The sequence below is a fragment of the Gopherus evgoodei genome, chromosome 3 (genome assembly GCF_007399415.2).
Source record: "Gopherus evgoodei ecotype Sinaloan lineage chromosome 3, rGopEvg1_v1.p, whole genome shotgun sequence".
Classification (NCBI taxonomy): Eukaryota; Metazoa; Chordata; order Testudines; family Testudinidae; genus Gopherus; species Gopherus evgoodei.
In genome coordinates this window covers 91392127-91412422 of record NC_044324.1, presented here as the reverse complement: position 1 = coordinate 91412422, position 20296 = coordinate 91392127, and the positions used below count along the sequence as shown (strand labels likewise).

Sequence of the window (20296 nt, the reverse complement as noted above, 5' to 3'; positions counted from 1 at the left end):
AAAGGTTGACAAATAACTCTGATGAGCAGCAGGTATAATAGACCAGGTGAAAATAAGCCTCCCTTAAGCCAAGCCCTGGCCCGATCCATACTGCAACCTCTCCCCTATGTTGGTGCCCAAGCTGGTGGGAACTCAGTTCTGCCAAAGGCTGGTGGCCCGGCGCTGGGGCCGATGCTGAGGCCAGCCAGCAACCTGGCATGGCGGGAGCCTGGTGCTGTGCCCCCGGCACTGGAGGCAGCCTGACAGTGCAGTACTGGTGCCAGCTGGGGGCCTGGGGCAGATTGGCTGGGGATCCTCTAGCTATGGGCGGGGCGGTGGGCACTTGGGGCTCTGGAGGATGGGAGGGGCGGGTGTTCAGAGCTCCAGTGGACAGGGACGGGGCCTTGAGTGCAAGGGGTGGGGCCACATGGTTAGCCTCCCTGAAGGGGGGGCATACACACCGCCCATGGAAGACAGGTTAGACAAGTCAAGAGAGAGACAAGACATTTACCGCAGTTAAAAAAACAAAGAATGTTAGAGTTTCACAAAATAGTCACTGGCCATAAAAACTACAATGATTGAAGAAATGTCATCTCATTCATATTTCGTGAACACCAAATTAAGAAACAAACATCTGGTAGAGGTACCTGAGAACACAGCTGAGGAAGAAAATGAGCAGCAAGCCAAGAAGAGTGATTTTAGAACTGATGCACCGAGGGCGGGGGAATTGATGTATTGATTTTGTTTCAGACTACATGGAAGAGACTAAACAGACTATTAAAGACCTTATAATAGATAAATCCTGAAATAGTAAAAACAAAAAACAAAAACAAAAACAAAACCCTATTGAGATTATAAAGAGATACTTACTTATAGCTTATGTTATAAAAATGCTGCTGTATTTGCTAGAACTTGCTAGAATTTAGGGGGGAGGAATTAAAGGGAGGTGTGCCACAAAGGGTTAAGCATCATCAGGGAATTTAAAGTTGTCACACATCCTGTAGGAAACTTCCTGTTCATTCAGACTCTCACACACAGAGTCAGGTATCAGCAGCAGCACTACGTTTCCTATAAATACATATTCACAAAACCTGCTTTAGTCATCAGTAAAATACTACAGTTTGAGAACTGTGCCATTGCTGTTATCACCAATATAATCCCATTGGTTCAATTACTAATGGTATATTTCTCTAGCGCAGACAACTTTGAAACCGCAATAATCCATCTAGGTTCATATACAGTATAACATAGTATCTGAGCACAAAAGCGTACTCAGAAATATAAATTCACTTTAAAAATGTAATTATGACAAAATTCACGTATGATATTCAAGGCTGATGTTGTGCCCTTGTCATACTGTATTACTAATTTCATTTTACATTGATAAAGGCAGTATACTACAGTGGAAGTTACTTTATTGTTTTGTTTATAAAGCTAAAGCCTAGTTATGTCACCATGTTTACTATTCCAGGGATATATAGAAGGAATGATCTATTTTTACATGATAAAGAAGTGATATCTGAATAGACTCTAACCCAACAAGGGTAGCTGTACTGTAAAGTAAATACAGCACCCTTCCTATTTTTCATAGAAGATGAAGTTTCTTGTTACTAAGAATGGAATAATTCTTATATGCTAAACATTTGTCATGCAACCTTAGCACACACACACGTACCTGTTGTTCAGGGTGAGAATTCTTATTTGTTCTGACTCATACTAAATACTTCTTATACTAAATAATGAACCAACTGGAGTCTCTGGCACTAACAAATACTTATTTAAGGTAACAAGGTTTAACAAGGAGCAGTCAAATGACTAAACGGAAAACTGAAATCTAGGTTCCAAATTAAATTTCTCTTTTAAATTATATTAATTGCGGAGAGGCAGCTAGGAGTCTCCCTATCCTCTTTCATCTATTCCATTCCTAACGAACTGTAGTAAAAACAGCACCTCTGTCCCACAGAGTTTGGACCAATAGAAGTTTAGCTAATTTAAAATCCACAAGAGCCTGCATAAAAAGATGCCCTTCTCTCACTCTCATTGAAGAAAAAAAACACTCCTGCCCAGGATCCATAGTGCTGCTTTCAGGTTGTCCCAAAAGGAAGATACCATACCGTTCTTATTTATAGCTTGTTAGCTTAATTGCTGGTCAGCACATTGAACTTCCATTGAAAATAACAATAAGGCTGACCAATGTTAACAGTTCCTCTGCACAATTCTCACCCCAGCTGCAAAATTATATACACACATTAACCTTCTATCCTGGTCTCCAGCAAAGCGCACATATATTCCTCAAGTTGACAGAGTGCAATATTGACTTTCAAGCAGGTCAATTTGCATTCCACTTTTCTCAAAGTCATAAACACAAAGCCTAAGACAGGCCAAAAAATCAGACTGACACATTGAGGGAGTAATTTGAATATTACAATGCCACTATTATTTCTCCTAGGAAAATAAAAATCCATAAAAACCAAAACATGAGCATGCAATAGGATTGTTTTCTATATACCTCTGATCCACAGTATAAACAATAATTAATTCTTCCTGATAATCTATAGGGATTTTGTTGGTTTGTTTTTAATCAGATTTTTGGTGGTAGCTTTGATTTTCTTAAAACTTTACTAGATATGGGCCCAAATATGGGATACGTTGAGTGGCTCATGGAAGGTGCTGAGCATTTCCAACCCTCAGTGAATGAAACAGGAATTGTAACATTCACCATGTTAGAATATTGGGTCAATAAGCAGGAACTACATGGCTTATTTCACATGAACAGACTTGTCATCAGTAAGTCACTGGCTTATCAACTGTATTGTTTACAAAAGTATTTCTGCTTTTGGGAGTTCAATATAGCTCTGAACCTCTTGCCGCCTCCCCCCTCCCACCGTGTATCACACATATTTTTAAATTATACAAAGATGACAAAACCTGATACTTTTCTTGTTTTTTTATCAGTCACCATTTTAAATAAAATGTTGTGCTTACTTAGAGCTTGGCTTGTGAAAGATGCCAGATTAACAGCACTGAAGACCAAAATCATTGTTATTAAATACTATTTGTATTACAAGAGTATGTAGAGGCCTCAGTCAAAACTGGGGCTCCACTGTGGTACACATTCTACAGACACAGAGTAAGAGACAGTCCCTGGCCTGAGGTGCTTACAATTTAAATAAAGCAGGCAGACAAAAGGTGACAGGAGGGAAGTATTAATACCCCCAGTTAACAGAGGACAGAGAAAATTGTTTTCTATGGAATAAGCTACTGGATCCACGCCCAAACCCTGAGGATTCCATGACAGTAACCTGATAGCTGGGCATGTTGAATTTCCATGGAAAGTAATAATAAGGCTGACTAGTTTTAACAGTTTCACTGCACAATTCTCACTTTTGCTGTGTAATAAATATAAACAAGCTCTTGGTCTCCAGCAAAGCACACAAATATTCTTTGAGTGGATATTGACTTTCAAGCAGGTCAATTTCTATTTGCCTTCTAGTTTTTTTGTTTGAGCTTCTACACTTAACTATGGAAGGGTCACAAACAAGATACATAACAGCCATTTTGTCAAGGGCAGCCTAAAACAAATAGTTATGTCACGAAAAAAAAACCCTTAAAAATTTGCTGGAATACAGTCAGTGATTTAGGGTGGACCATCAAAACAAGGCCTCCACTTCTAAGATAGAGGTGGCCATATAACATATGAACTGATAATATTTTTAATTACACTTCCTGTGTACTAAAGATCATCCTGTTTTGGCCTCATGAAATACATACTATACTGTTCCAACATTCCAAGCATACGCTCTGTTGCGTATATTACAGGTTATTCATTCAATGACTCAGTGAATGGAGGATTCCCAGCCAGGTGTAAAATAACCCCTCAGCACTGGTGATTACTGTGTTTCTCTTTAGCATCAGTGGGATGCCCACTATGAAATCCCATATAGCAGCAGCAAGAACATTAAAACAATGGAAAACCAACATTATGCCACCAAAAGCTGCTCCAGAAGAAAATACACCCTGCAGGGAAGTTAGAATAGAGAAAGTTATATCATCCTTAGTAGAGACTCCAGCCGCTTCAGATGATAGGCAAAAATGGCTCTTGATGACAAGCATTACAGAACCATATTGTCCTTCTTGATTTTGACTACAGATTCATAGACCCCAAGGCTAGAAGAAACCATTTTGGGGGAAGAGATAGCTCAGTGGTTTGAGCAGTGTCCTGCTAAACCCAGGGTTATGAGTTCAATCCTTGAGGGGGCCACTTAGGGATCTGAGGCAAAAATCTTTCTGGGGATTGGTCCTGCTTTGAGCAGGGGGTTGGACTAGATGACCACCTGAGGTCCCTTCCAACCCTGATATTCAGAGGAGGGACAGCTCAGCAGTTTGAGCATTGGCCTGCTAAACCCAGGGTTGGGAGTTCAATCAATCCTTGAGGGGTCTATTTAGGATCTAGGGCAAAAATCTGTCTGGGGATTGGCCCTGAGTTGAGCAGGGTGTTGGATTAGATGACCTGAGGTCTCTTCCAACCCTGATATTCTATGTTTAACTTCTTGTATATAAATGCCATAGAGTTTTTCCCATAAACTGAATTAAAGCATACCTTTTAGAAAGATATCTAATTTTGTCTCAAAGACTCCAAGTGATGATGAGTCCACCAGTGTTCACTCTAATTTTTCCCATCCTGAATGAATTTTGTTATGTGCACCAATATGGAGGTGATGTATGACTGAACTCCAGGGCCGATAGCTTTGGCGTGTTGCAGGGGGCTCAGGGCTGGGGCAGAGGGTTTGGGTGCATGGGGGTGAGGGCTCTGGCTGGGGGGTGCATACTCTGGGGTGGAGACAGGGATGAGGGGCTCAGGGCTGGAGCAGAGGGTTGGAGTGTGGGGGCTGGTGAGGGCTCTGGCTGGGGCTGTGGGCTCTGGGGTGGGGCTGTGGATGAGGGTTTTGGGGTGCAGTAGAGCTCGGAGGGGAAAGAGGATACTCCCCAGTTCTCTCTCCCCACAGCAGCACCTGGGATGTGGGGGAGAGGTGCCTCTCCCCGGGCCACAGCAGGGCTGGGCTGGGGTCAGGGGAGAAGTGCCTGTCCCCCCGCCATGGCAGGTTTGGGGCTGGGGAGAGCTAAGGGAGGGGTGCCTGTCCCCCAGCTGCAGCAGATCTGGGCTGGGCTGGGGGAGGGGTGCCTGTCCCCCAGCCATAGCAGGTTTTCCACGTCACAGCTGATGCTGAAAACAACATGTATATCCTTTGCAGTACTGTAGGAGAGATATTGAATCTAAAGAAGATGATGCTGCATCTGACACAAGGTTGAGGGAATGGCAGCCACAATGCAAGAAGAAAGCTCTTGGATTCAATGCAAGAATCCTTGCCTGGACATCACTGTTTCTTCCCTGCATGTTCACGCCACTGTCATAGCCTTGGCTGCAGCAGTCTTGAAGCTTTATTTTATTCTCATTCAAAATGTTCATAAACAGTTCTGTCAAGCCTTTTCCAGTAGAGTCGTCCACAGACTGGAAATGGATAAAGTGTTCCTTTACTTAGATACAGCCATCCTCGTTGTCAACAAATCTTACTGTAAATGACGACATCTTTTCACTGTGACTAATGTCAGAAGTGCAGTTCATTATTACAACATAGTACTTCACTTTGCCAAGCCACATCAATGTGTTATCAACAGGAGTGCTGCCAGCCTTTTTGCCGCCCTAGGCGGTGGAAGGTCCCGCCCCTGAAATGCTGCCCCTGACAGAGGCGGCGGAAGGTCCCGCTGCCGCGGTCGCTGCTCCCAAATGTTAGCGCCCTAGGCGACTGCCCAGGTCGCCTAATGGGTTGTGCCGGCCCTGGTTATCAAGCACATTCTTTGCCATAGGGTCAATCAATTTGTTTTGAATTGGTTTGCTGCAATGATGGTCCATAGCTTCTTTACAAACCACTCGATGTAGATCCTCACACATTACATCATCATGTAATATGATGATGCTCACACAATACATCATCATATTTCCCAAGGAGCTCCACCAAACTGAGGAAATTATTGTTATGTTCAGGGAACAAATTATCTAGTGAGGCCCAGAAAGCCCAATTATTCTTTGCGAGGAAAATGGTAATTGAGAACAGATGCTTAAGCACATTCCTCCAATGCTGTGTTTCTACATTAATAATGTTTTGTTTTTTCTGAGTCTGTGCATTTAGTCAGTTGGAGTCTGGACTCTACTTCTGTCCATTTGGAGTAGGTTGTAAAATGGCCAGGTGACTTTTCATGTTGCTTCAGAGCATCAGCTAAGTTATGCCAGTTTATCATTACTCTTTTATGCCACCAGAAAAACTGGATGATCCTCCATCAATTTTGTCACATTTCCATTCCTTATCTTCAGGTAAATCTGCTAATTCCTTAGTAATGGGATTTCTACCATTTACACTTTATTCTTCAATTTCTTCTGCACTGGGATGATCACGGCTGCCTAAAACTTGGTCTATGTTGTTCTGTTTCAGATATTTTTCCATCAAATGTGTGCCTGGCTGCAAACGGAGCTTTTCGCTTCCTATACTCAGAGCCGGCTCCAGGCACCAGCATTCTAAGCTGGTGCTTGGGGCGGCACTCTGCAAGGGGCAGCAGTCCCTGTTGTTTTGCCCCCAAGCAGCGTCCTGAAGTGCCGCCGTGGACAGTCCGGGTTGGCTTCAGCTAAACATAGAAGCTGCCACTGAATTGCCGCCACCGCGGAAACACACCTGCCACCCTAAAGGCACACGGATTGCCCCCGCTGTCCGCAGGGCAATTCCGTGCGCTGCTTGGGGCAGCGAAAACTGTAGAGCCGGCCCTGCCTATACTGAGCTCCTTCAGGGGTATCTTTTATTTTCTATCAGGGAAAACAGACTTCTGCTCTCTGTAATACTATGTTCTGCAGTCTGAGAAAGTCATCAAACATTGTGTTTTAAACATGGCAAAAAAAGTAACAGTATTTCTTTTATGTTGTTGTATAGACCAGGGTTTGATAAATATCTCTGGCATCTCATTATATATGTCCTTTATTATTCATTACTTACAATCTTCAAGTCTTAAAACACAAGTCCACTTTCATAATTACACAATAAAACAAGGTTCACAATATCACAGCTGGGCTCTCACTTCACTTCATTCTTATATCTCACTGACTGACTGGTGATACCCTGCCCCTTATTTACCCACAAGGGCATGACTGACAACAACATTCTAGGAGGTTCAAGGAAAATTTAGTTCTCAGAAAGTCTGGAAGGTTCCACGAGATTCCACAGAAGTCCAGAACACTCTAGGAGGTTAATAAAAATGAATCCACATACAGAATACCTAAAACAAACATTCTATTTTCCCTTTTGTCGCTAACAATAAAAACAGCACCCTCAGCCCAGCACTCTCCAACCCCAGCACCCCAAGCAGTTGTCTGGATCGCCTGCCCCTAAATCCAGCCTTGGAGGAAGGCAGAGGGAGACTGGTTCTGGAGTCTGGCAAGCAGGAAGGAAACGTGAGTGTGGGAGTGACTAAAGGCTGCGTGTGTGAGGGTGGCGCTTGGTTGTGTGAATTGTAATTAACTACTACGATACCGTCTTTAATTATAATGCACCACAGGGCCAAATTAAGGTTGCACAGGCAACCTTAAATCTGGTATTTTCTACCTTCTGAGTACTTGACTTTGCAACATTAATAATGTTCTTTTAATGTAGTTTTCTCTGCGTAACATTAGTATAACTTGTGTGTTTTCTCCTTTATCAGGTAATATGTGCAGATGAAGGGAGTTGGACTCTAATCCAAGTCACCAATTCAGAGTAAAGTATTTTTATCCTATTTACCAAACGGGCTCTTTGGAACAGTGCATAAAAAAGAAGCAACGAATTATTACTTTAAAATCAGAAAGGTCACACGCATACTCACACATACATCTGCCAAAACAATATTGCAAGAACAACTGTGAGAACATTCAATCTATTTTTGTACAGAGCCATAGTTCTCAAACATGAAAAAAAAAAAAAAAAAAAAAGAGGAGCTTGCTTATTCAGGTAGCAGTCTATCTTGGCTAAAGAACATTTCAATTAAAAGAGAATGTTAACTGTTGCTCGGTAAAAACAGAATAACCATAAAATGTTTCTGGGTTCTGATGTTATGCCTACTGACAAACTGTTTTCCTCTTGTTTTTTTCCTTGTAAAAGACAACTTATCTCAAATGTAAAACATGTAATATATGCTCCAGGCTCATTGCAGCTAAAAAGTTTTGAACAGTCAGTCACAATAGATCAGACATGGGCAAACTACAGCCCACGGGCCACATCCGGTTCCTGGGACCGTCCTGCCCAGTCCCTGAGCTCCTGGCCAGGGAGCCTAGTCCCTGGGCCCTCCCTCATTGTCCCGACTCCCCCACAGCCACACCTCCGCACGGGCCACGCTCTGGCCCGCCGCTCCCACTGGGCAGTGTGGGGAGCGCAGCTGGCTCTGGTCAGATGTCACAGCTGCGAGCTCCTGCTGCTGGTAAGGGAGTGGGGGGGTTGGGTAAGGAAGCAGGGGTCCTGCAGGGCAGTCAGGGAGGAGGGGGTGGTTGGATGAGGCTGAGGTCCTGAGGGGGCAGTCAGGAGATGGGGAACAGGGAGAGTTGAGAGTGGGAGTCCCGGGGGGCATGTCAGGGGGTGGGGATGTGGATAGGCGTTGGGAGGGCAGTCAGGGGACAGGGAGCAGGGAGGGTTGGATAAGGGGGTGGGATCCCGGGGGGGCAATTAGGGGTGGGGGAGTCCTGGGAGGGGGTGGTCAGGGGACGAGGAGCAGAGGGAGGTTGGATACGGGGTGGGAGTCCCAGGGGGGCTGTCAGGGAGTGGTGGTGTAGATAGGGGTTGGGGCAGGCAGGGACAGGGGGGTTGGATAGAGGGTGGGGGTCCTGGGAGGGGGCGGTCAGGGAACAAGGAGCAGGGGGAGTTGTATGGGGAGGTTCTGAGAGGGGCAGTCAGGGGGCAGGAAGCAGGAGGGAGCGGATGGGGGTGGAGGCCAGGCTATTTGAGGAGGCACAGCCTTCCCTACCTGGCTCTCCATACAGTTGTGCAACCCTGATGTGGCCCTCGGGACAAAAAGTTTGCCCACCCCTGCAATAGATAGAGCTGGTAACACAGCCCATATAAGGTTGCAGGGCTCTTTCCATTATTAGACTGATCCTCTTATATTTTTGCCAAAATTTAACCATTTAGTCTGAAATTTTCTATGCCAGATGTCTGCATCAGGCTGATATTTAAGAGTAATGGTATAACCATTTTCAAGAATGTTAAGGGAAAATATGCTGGTTTGCCCATGTTAAAAAAATTATTGCAGCTGTTTCTTTAACAATTTATAGCCCCCCAGGCTTTGCAAACAGGGACTTGCAATTGGAATAGGGTGATGGTAGGGGTGAAAGGGATGTGATTTTACCATCCTTGTGAATATTTGTTCAAATTTACTTAAATTATGAGCATGAGTATAGACAACTGAGGGCTTGGGGAGGGCACTAGGCCCCCCAAAACTTAGGGATTTCATTAATAAATAAAGGAAATAATGAGTTTGGAACAGAAGTTTGTTCATCTCACTTTATTAAAAATGGACAAGTTTAGTCATGGTACAAAATTACTAATGAAGTGATATTCAACAGCTATTTTTTATTTACTTCAGCCCTCCACATTTAAAAAAAAAAAAGTTGTTTACATACCTGATGAGCTACTGGCAAAAAATCACAGCTGGTACATGCTCAGTAAAGGGACTTATCAGAATTTGGCAGCTCAATTCCCTGCAGATTCCATCTGCACTAAGCTTGCTCTAGCCAGGGTTACAGGGACTGAGCAGGACTTTCTCTACAATTGCTCTTCCTGGCTGCCAGGTGCTGCTGTGGCACTAGGCACAGGGACTAAGATCAGGGAGGTTCTCTCTGGTGTTTTCAGGGCTCTCTCTGCTTGCACCAGGGAGTGCAAAGGGTGTAAGAGCTCGAGGATGGGAGCAGCAGAGAGGGGAGGGAGATAGGAGCAGAGAAGGGGAGAGGAAGATGAGACAGATAGGAGCAGAATGGAAGAGAGGGATTGGCTGGATAGTGCTTATGGAATGGGTAGATATTCAATATTTATTTTTATCTTTAGCATTCAATGTGTAGCTCTAAAACAAACCATCCATACCCTGCACTGAATACAGACATTAATTTCTTTGGGGGCTTTTTTTTTTAATGGTGCTTTCATCATAGTATCTTAGTTCTTTACAAACATTGATGAATCAATCTTCACCACACCCTGTGATATTACTATCCCCATTTTACAAATGGGGAACCAAGGCACAGAGTTTAAAGCCAACATTGTTAAGTGTCCACTAATTTTGGGTGCCCAATCTAAGAATCCTAGGACCAGATTTTACAGAGTAATAAGTATTTTATAGCACTCTATATGCTGGGAACAGAATTTCCATTTACCTGAGTTATATTTGCGAGTGCTTAGAACTTTGGCAAATAAGACCACATGTGTCTTGGTTTGGGTGCCAAGAAAATGAGGAACACACAGGGGCCACCAGTAAAAACTATGGCTTATATGATTTGTCCAGCATCATATAGGAACTCTGTGGCAGAAACCAGGATAGAATCCAATTCTCCAGTATTGCATTCAATTACAAGACCATTTCTCTGCCTGCAGTTCCTTCCCTCATTCACCACACACCTTCCAGCTTCTGCAACAAATGAAGCAGAGGTCCTATAGACAACAGCCTCATTCAATACATAACCATGATTCATTCATTCCTGGAGCACAGTCCCATCCTCTGCACTGAATGAAGCATGGATCCAGTGGAAAAATAGTATGGGATCATGAAATTCAAGGCTGTACCATAATGCATATGCACAAGGGGGACAAATTAAGGTTGCACAGGCAATCTTAATTCAGGCACTTCCTAACTTTTCAGTGCTGGACTTTGCAAACTTTACATTCTTTTAACATAGGGTTTTTTTGTTTGTTTGTTTTTAAAATATACATAATGGAAGAAATTGTACAGTAGTACCAATACATTCTTCAAACAAAACATTTGTGGTGAGAGAGAGCAACTTTGGTTAGAAAAATCAGTTTAGTCCCATACTGATAAAGCTCCTCACCTTCTGAGATTAAATCAACATTTTTATTCTTTTTTTTTTAAAAATAGAGAAATGTAGTATTTGAATTACATCATTTCCAAAAGGCATATAATGGAACGGTTAAGTCAAAAAAGGAGGAGTCTGGACTTCCTTGTGCAACTATATTGCAATTATAGTTCCACAGATAGTTGTCCAAATGTTGCATCTTCTCATAAAGAAAGAATGAGACAAACTCACTCCCAATACTGTAGCAAGCAAAAATGATGATTGTTTTAGGGGATGGTAATAGTAATAAAAAGCAACACAAAAATTGCTCCATCAACACAATAGGTGAAATCCTGGCCTCAGTGAAGTCAATGGCAAAACTCCCATTAACTTCAATGGGCAGGATTTCATTCTAGATCTGAAATCTCACCAACTTGCTGAAAGGGTCAAGTAAGCATAAAAATGTGTTTGCAGTATTGACTAACAGGTTAGTAGCACACAATACACAAAACAAAAACAAAGATGGCTACAAGACTAAGGTAAAATGACTTACTGCAAATGACAGGGTACGACATAATGACTGCTATAAATAAAACAGAATTAGGACATCCAAGACTCTCCCTAGGATCCCTGGGTCACTATTCTCTTGTGTACATTATGCTCCCATACTGAAAAAAATACAGATTCTTTCTAAATAAGTTCCAATTAAGCTTAGAACTACAAAAGTCATATTCAAAGAGATATGGATGATTCCTATGTACGTGAATGGCAAAGTCCATTCACTGTGTTTCATTTTCTGCCATCAAGAGCACGTTTTAGTGATCATTTACATGTATTTTAGAAAAAACAGTGTATACCACAATTTGATATTTTTGAACTAAAGAATTCTGAAGACACAGAATTTAGGAGTGAGATGCTATTCCCATTCTACTAAGACAAAAGGCAAAACCTCCATCAATTTTAAAGGCAGCAGATCAGTTAATTATTAGAAATTATTAGCAGTACTATTTTTTAAAGTTCAAAAATAAATACCAAACATAAATGCCAATTTTGATTAAATAATATAAGTGAAAAGTATCATGCTCTACTTCACACTGACCTAGTCGGAATCACTGCATAACCTAACCCTAGTACAAATGAGGCATAGAAACCTCTATACAAGGCAACTCTGCCCATGTCATCCTCAACCTGTGAAAGGTTACTGCAGGCTTTCAGGGCACAGACATCCTTACATAAGTCTTTCACAATAGGATACCTTTAATCTTTTATGAATTCAGTGCAATTATTACTCTATGGATGGCACTGAGTATTTGTTCCAGCTTGCCCCTTATCTTAGTATCTTTCTACAGAGACATACATTTAAAAAGCATTCATGCTTCACAAAGTGACAATGTCACACTATATTTGAGAAAAAAAAACCTTAAGTACGGTATTTGATTCTTGAGATATCAACTTGACATTATAAGAACTTGTCTTTCTTTCCTTTATAAAGCAATATCATAGCATATTTTTATTCCTTAAGCATCTTGCTTATTTATGGCATGATTCACGATAGTTTATTATGTAGCTACCCCTTTTTAATTCTCAAATATAATTTTGCAAAGTGAATGTAACTAGTAACACCTTTAGATATTTAAGCCTGATCTTGCAAACAAAGCACATGCATAACTTTGTGCATGTGAGTAGTTCCATTGACTGCAACTGGATGACTCACAATATAAAATTGCACACACAGTTAAGTGTTTGCAGAATTGAGGCATTTTTTTTTATAGTTAGTTAATGCAGTTAAGAGCATTACAGTTAAATAAAATTGTTCTTAGTAAAATTGCCAAAGTCTCGTATTATTAAAAATTCTTGTTTAAGATAAGGGTAAAAGTCAGCTAGTAATAAGCCTCAATTAATCTATCAACAAAATGCTACATAATATATATACGCTGAAGCATGGTTCCCACACTTCTCCTCCTATAGAAGTTAAAGCAAAGAATAGTAAAAAAAAAAGGCAAAGAAATTAGATATGGAGAAGAACTATTATACATACATATGTATAATAGTTCTTCACAAATTCATAACACAAATTCTGTACTGGCCGGGGTGATATTATCTATCTATCTATCTATCTATATCTATCTATATCTATATCTATAGATATATCTATATCTATATCTATATCTATAGATATATCTATATCTATATCTATATCTATATCTATATCTATATCTATATCTATATCTATATCTATATCTATCTATCTATCTATATATATATATATCTATCTATATATATCTATCTATATATATCTATCTATATATATCTATATATATATATATATATATATATCACCCCGGCCAGTACAGAATTTCTCCATATATTCTACTGCTGAGTTGTTGTTCCTGTCTGGGGTGAAGTATATTTCATAATCTAAACGTTTCCTGATATTTGGCCTTTACTAAATTTCATGCCATTACTACACCTTAATTAACTGCTTTTCTCCCTGTCAAGCCACTGTGGGATGAACTCTTCATAGTTATGGACAGATGCCACTCTGCCTGCAAGAATTCACCACCTAGATGAAGACCATCTGGATCAAGCTTAATTTAGATAAAAATGAAAGTAGTTGACCAGAAGGGCAAACCATCAGAGGAACTGTTCAGATATCTGCCTTGATACTGTTAAGTCTCTGATTACTATTATAATAATTTATCATCCTTCTTTGAAACTAGGGATGTAACAGTAGTAACAGCTCAACAGCTCCAGCTTGACAGATGATTACATCCATTTCATCTGGACAAGACTCTTACTGCTATAATCTAGGCATCTGCTGGCTCATAATAGCACTATTATAACTCTTCAGATGAAATTTAATATTGATAAATGCAAAGTAATGCACACTGGAAAGCATAATCCCAACTATACATACAAAATGATGGGGTCTAAATTAGCTGTTACAACTCAAGAAAGAGATATTGGAATCATTGTGGATAGTTATCTGAAAACATCCACTCAATGTGCAGCGACAGTCAAAAAAAGCGAACAGAATGTTGGGAATCATTAAGAAAGGGATAGATTATATAGATGCCTCTATATAAACCCATGGTACGCCCACATCTTGAATACTGTGTGCAGATGTGGTCGTCCCATCTCAAAAAAGATATACTGGAATTGGAAAAGGTTCAGAAAAGGGCAACAAAAATGATTAGGGGTATGGAACAGCTTCCGCATGAGGAGAGATTAATAAGACTGGGACTTTTCAGTTTGGAAAAGAGACAAATAAAAGGGAGATATGATTGAGGTCTACAAAATCATGACTGGTGTAGAGAAAGTAGATAAGGGAGTGCTGTTTACTACTTCTCATAAACAAAGAACTAGGAGTCACCAAATGAAATTAATAGGCAGCAGGTTTAAAACAAACAAAAGTATTTCTTCACACAATACACAGTCAACCTGTGGAACTCCTTGCCAGAGGATGTGGTGAAGGCCAAGACCACAACAGGGTTCAAAAAAGAATTAGATAAATTCATGGAGGATAGGTCCATCAATGGCTGTTAGCCAGGATGAGCAGGAATGGTGTCCCAGTCTCTGTTTGCCAGAAGCTGGGAATGGGTGACAGGGGATGGATCACTTGATGATTACCTGTTCTGTTCATTCCCTCTGGGGCACCTGGCACTGGCCACTGTCGGAAGACAGTATATTGGGCTAGATGGACCTCTGGTCTGACCCAGTAGGGCCATTCTTATGTTCGTATCTATTGCTGACAATCAGGGCCAGACAAAAACTTCAGAGAGTGCAGTGTCTGTTGGCCCATTTATCAATGTCAAACAATCACAACACCAAGGCAACATGATTTCCATTGACTCCCTGTCTACTTTTGAGTCCATATTAAGGTCCTGGTCCTGATTTTTAAAGTCTTCAGCATCTTGGGATTAGATTTTCCTGGAAACCACTCCTTCAATAGAGACCCAGAAAGACTGCTAAACAGAGTGGGAAATATGCATTTTTTGGGAGGTGGAGAGCAGATGTTCTCAGTAAAGGGGCCCTCTCTATGGAACACCCTACTCAGTGAGAGCTGATTGAGCCCACACCCAACCATCTTTAGATTTGATTGCAAAACTCACCTTTTTGCACTGACACTTCTTCAATAACAGAAACTAAATAACATCAGAGAAGAGAAAAAGAGGTTCAGGCAGCCAAAGCGAAAAAGGAGGGTACCTTAGGGATTCAGTGTTATGCTATTATAAATTTCTATATTTCACCACCTGGATGCTAAAAAGATGGATACCTTGCAAATACCCAAGCAAAACTTTTTTTTGTGATCATATCCTTCAGGTATGCAAATACAAACTTTTGCGAACAATTGTATCTATCTCCCCATATCATCATTCAGCAAGGATAAACACAAAATACATAAATGTTAATTATTCCAAATAAAGTTTCTTTTAAATTGCAGAAGCATGAAGCATGACAAAAGTAATTTATATTCAGCATATATTTTCTAATTAGCATCTGGCTCATGAGCCATGAATAGTGAATCATCATACCAATTATTATACTAGCCTGTATTATCAGTTTAAATTGATTAGTTGCATTTTCCAATGATAGTTAATATAGATTAAGGAAAATTAATTTTTGTCCCTATTTCTAGATATAACTCTCTGTCACACTATAGATATTTCTGTTACCCTCAGCTCCAAACAATTTCAGAGCTTGAATTCTATAATCACCTCTCTAAAAATATGGTCATTTTTGCCATTCAATATCCAAGAGTTAGCAACCCTATCATCCTCCCTTGGGTATGTACCCTCCACACCTGCAGTAATCCCAATCAAATGTAGACTTCTTAGTATAGCCTGGTTTGCTAACATTTCCATTCTTCTTCATACACAATAAGAATTATTGTTCTCTAGCATTTTTTCCATTATAGCTTCTTCTGAACTGGTACTATCTGACCCAGCTGTGTCACACATCCACTTCTGTAGCTGTCATCTCCTTACCAGAGATAACAGGAGTCACTGTTTTGAAGATAGTCCAGAGAAGATTAGATCAGGTTTTTCTGATTTAATCTTAGGAGTCCAGTACTAAAGGAAGTAGAAGGCCAAGACAATGTTGAGGCACAATATTCTGCAGTAGCAGCCTCAAGTTTAAAGAAATCCAGATTTTTTTAAAAATCTTTTAGTCCAACTTGGAAGCTGCTACACAAGATAGACAATCTCTTAGTAAGAAAAGATGATAGCTAACCAAAAATCATCAAAAAACAAAACCATTTTTCCATATCCTGACTGCACAACTATAACATGCCCGGCAACTGCCACTCAACTACTTATTTTTTAAGCTTTAAATGCAAACTTCCCATGCTCATTTTGAACAGGTACCTTTGAACATCAAGCCTTCTGATTTGTAATTAATTGGATGAACATCTGTCCCATAACAAAATGTGACACTGTTTGTTAAGCACTTCAAATTTTGAAAATGAGCTCTATGGGTCCATCCAGACTACCCGCCATATTGGCGGGTAACGATCGATTTATCAGGGATCGATATATTGCGTCTCATTGAGACACGATATATTGATCCCCAAACACGATCCCCGTCAACTCCGGAACTCCACCAGAGCGAGTGGTGGTAGCGGAGTCAACAGGGGAGCTGTGGCCATCGATCCTGCACCATGAGAACGGGAGGTAAGTCGGAATAAGATACGTTGACTTCAGATACGGTATTCTCATCGCTGAAGTTGCGTATCTTACATCGACACCCCCCACCCCCCAGTGTAGACCAGGTCTATTTAACGTATACATTAATTTAGGTTATAAAGCAGGGGTAGGCAACCTATGGCACACGTGCTGACGGCGGCACGTGAGCTGATTTTCAGTGGCACTCCCACTGCCTGGGTCCCGGCCACCGGTCTGGGGGAGCTCTGCATTTTAATTTAATTTTAAATGAAGCTTCTTAAACATTTTAAAAACCTTATTTATTTTACATACAACAATAGTTTAGTTATATATTATCGACTTATAGAAAGAGACCTTCTAAAAACGTTAAAATGTATTACTGGCACGTGAAACCTTAAATTAGAGTGAATCAATGAAGACTCGGCACAGCACTTCTGAAAGGTTGTCGACCCCTGTTATAAAGTCTTCTTTTGGTCTACTGTGAATACACCTTTCATGGCTAATCAATGAATTTAATAAGAATCAAGTGCTTGCACAAAATATATTGAAAAGCAATGTTATAACTGAGACACATTGTACAACACAATACTCCTTTCAGAAAACATAATTTTGAGTGGCGTAGCCTAAAATGTACAACAATTTCCCTGCTTCATTTCACACACACACACACACCATTTTTTTTTTGTGCTTGTAATGATACGAAATTACAGGTTAATGGGACAAGTATTTAGATTCTTCTAAGAAGGCCAGTTTCATTCAGGAAGTGATGCAGACATAAAAATGCATATTTCTATTAAAAAATATTTATAAATATCCTTCCTAGTAGCTCTGCTATAACTAGGGGCATAATCTGTCCCACAGTGCAGTGAATAGAAAAAATGACTAGCCCTAGGAACAGAAAACAAAAAGCTGCACTTTTGTGTGATATTTATAAATCTGTCATTTTCAAAGTCTAGTAATTAGTGGGTTTTGTTCATAGTTTGTCATTACCGAGTCCCATACTCATTATGCAGGCAAAACTCCCACTGACATTGTCAGGTGTATGAAATTAGGACCTAACTGTTACAATCTTTCTACTTTTTAATCTCATCTATTTATTTTCTTTGGGCTTTGTATTGGTACCCACGAACCTATTACTGTACCTAAACACCTCCCATAGCAAGGGACCTTCAGTACTGCACTGAGTCTTTGATTCTTCTTACTCTGGTTTTAAAAAGCTGTATTTGGGATTTTGCCTTTTGGGGGTGGGGAGGAAGTAGAGCATGTGTTGTTTTAAGTGTCCCATCAAGGAATATTGAGTTGAATTTGGCTGTCAAGCAGGATTATAAAACACATCAGTTTCTATTTCAATCATTCTGCAAAGGACTTTTCAATATTTGTACAAAAATATGAAAAATATTTAAAGTTGTTCTATATACACATTCAAATGCAAACAGCTGTAGTCCATATTTTTAATGGGTACACTTGACTATCATTAATTTTGTAAAAATATTATATACACCCAAAGACATATTCTTCCCACATATAAACATTCTCAACCTTTGAATTATCTATCATTGAGAAATGTGTATTTTACTTGGACACTTTTGAATCCACATAACACTAACACTACTGATTCTCTACTGCCTAGACTTTGCTGTTCAGATGAGCTCCAGGGCTGAAATGTATTGTCTGGAGCACTCACCCAAATTTGTTGTAATCACCCATGAATTCATTAAATATATAAAAGGCCTGATTTTCAATTACCCTACAGCTCCAGCAGCATAAAGGGTCTGCAACTGACACCAAGGAAGATATCCATCATAATTATGGCTAGAATATACCGCACTTTGGCTATTCTTCAGTGGCAGAAGGGCTGCCCTCTGAGGCCTGTTGGAGCCCTGAGGCTGGCTCTGACTTACAATGGGGGCTGAAAATAAGGGGAAAATGCCACAGAAAAAAGTTTTAAAGACTCTTTTCCTTCCTTCCATATTTCTGTGCTGAGCCCAGGAGTGGAGAAAGAATGTGCACCAAGTCAATGACTATTATGGCAGCTACTGAAAACAACATATCATGTGCATTTTATGAACTTCTTTTTACCCAGGAAGTTTCTTTCTGCCTCAGGCATAGGGTGACTGTTACTTATGCCCATTAATACATTTATTGATTTACACACAAAACATGTTGACACTATCAGTCCTTGCTTCTATGCAAAGGATTATTGAAAGTAAGCAACTATCTTTCAGCTAAACATTCTCTTTTAGAAACAAAAAGCTTAAAATTGTATATGACTTGGTGAATTGTGTTCTGGGTTTCAACAACATGACTCAGATCCAAGGAAAGCCAGCTGTATTTGTAAATGTGAATACTGTGCAAACAAATGCTCTATCCATCACCTGTAAACAGTCTTTTGAGACTACAACACCCACTTAAGTAATTCCCCAAGGATCTGGCTGAAATCTCAGGCATATGTGTTTCAGGTACGTGTATATATTCACACACACACACCAGGCAGTTCAGTATTCAGAGAGGGACCAAGGCTGGACTTAACTTTCACAACGGTAGAGTTTCACTTGACCAAATTAGCTGTGGTTCAAACCTGGTCGTGGCTGAGGATGGTAGATGGGTCCTGTGTTGGCTCATCTCTAATTCCCTTCAAGGATATGAAGCCTGTATGCGACAAATCACTTCCATCCGTGGGACGGGATGGCGAGGGACATAAGGGGGGTTCCAACGCCAGCCTGATTTGGGGGCGCTGGTCCGCAGGGGACAGGCAGAGCCCCTGAAGCGGGGCGGGCTGCGCTGCGCTCCGGGGAAGGGGGCGGCTGCCCGGGTAGGAGCCCAGCAGGTTTCGGAGAGAGGGGGGAGCCGCCGCGGGGAATGGGAGGCAGAGCAGGAGGCGAAGTGAGCGGGGGTTGTTACCTGGTTGCGGAGCTCCCGGGAGACGAGGACATGCAGCCGCCGCCCCCTTCTCCCGGCTGCTGCTTCTTCTTCAGGCGCCAGTGGCCGAACGCCGAGCGCTTCTTGGGCTCCCCCTCCGGGAGGCTGCTGCTCCCGACCTGCCGCCGGAGGGCCGCCGTCTCCGCGCCCATCTCCGGCTCCGAGTCCTCAGACTCGCTCCAGTGGAAGAGCTTCCCGAACCGCTTGCGCCCCCGCTTCTCCATGCCGAGCGCTGCTGGAGCTGGAGCTGGAGCGGCGGGCGAGCAGGGAACTCGCCAGCGAATGAGGGGGCTGGAGCCAGAGCCCGGGGCTTAGCGCAGACAGTGGGAGGTGCCGCACCCCCTGGGGACCAGCTGTGGGCTGCCCCAGCACCGCCTACCTTCACCTAGCAGCAGCCGAGGCTGCAAATCCCTCCCCCTTCGCCCAGTCGCTGGGGTTCCCAACTTTCCCGCGGCGCGGAGCGAGCGCCAACGATTTCCTGATTGTTCCCTCCTCCCTCATCTCAAACCATCACCCTCAATTCCTCCCCGCTGAGAAAGCAACACAGTAGCAGGGCCACCGTCTATTGCACAGGAAGGGAGAGGTTTGCACTACCCATGTCCAGGGTGCAAATTATACATTATCAGGTTGTTTTCTGCTGAGGCCGGTTGCCCAGGGCCCTGTGTCACTA

The 20296-nt window shown here is 41.7% G+C and overlaps 1 protein-coding gene across 4 annotated transcripts in view; it reads right to left on the bottom strand.

Annotated features, from left to right (window-relative positions):
• CRYBG1 (crystallin beta-gamma domain containing 1) overlaps positions 1–20296 on the bottom strand; it is a 161270-nt gene that overhangs the window by 110694 nt on the left and 30280 nt on the right. The window contains exon 1 of one of the 4 annotated variants that reach the window (XM_030556037.1): positions 19609–19690. The exons of the other annotated variants lie outside the window; for them this stretch is intronic. Coding sequence (XP_030411897.1) covers positions 19609–19640 — 32 coding nt within the window. The 5' untranslated portion in view covers positions 19641–19690. Of the gene's footprint in view, positions 1–19608; positions 19691–20296 lie in introns of those variants that run through there. 4 annotated transcript variants of the gene reach the window in all.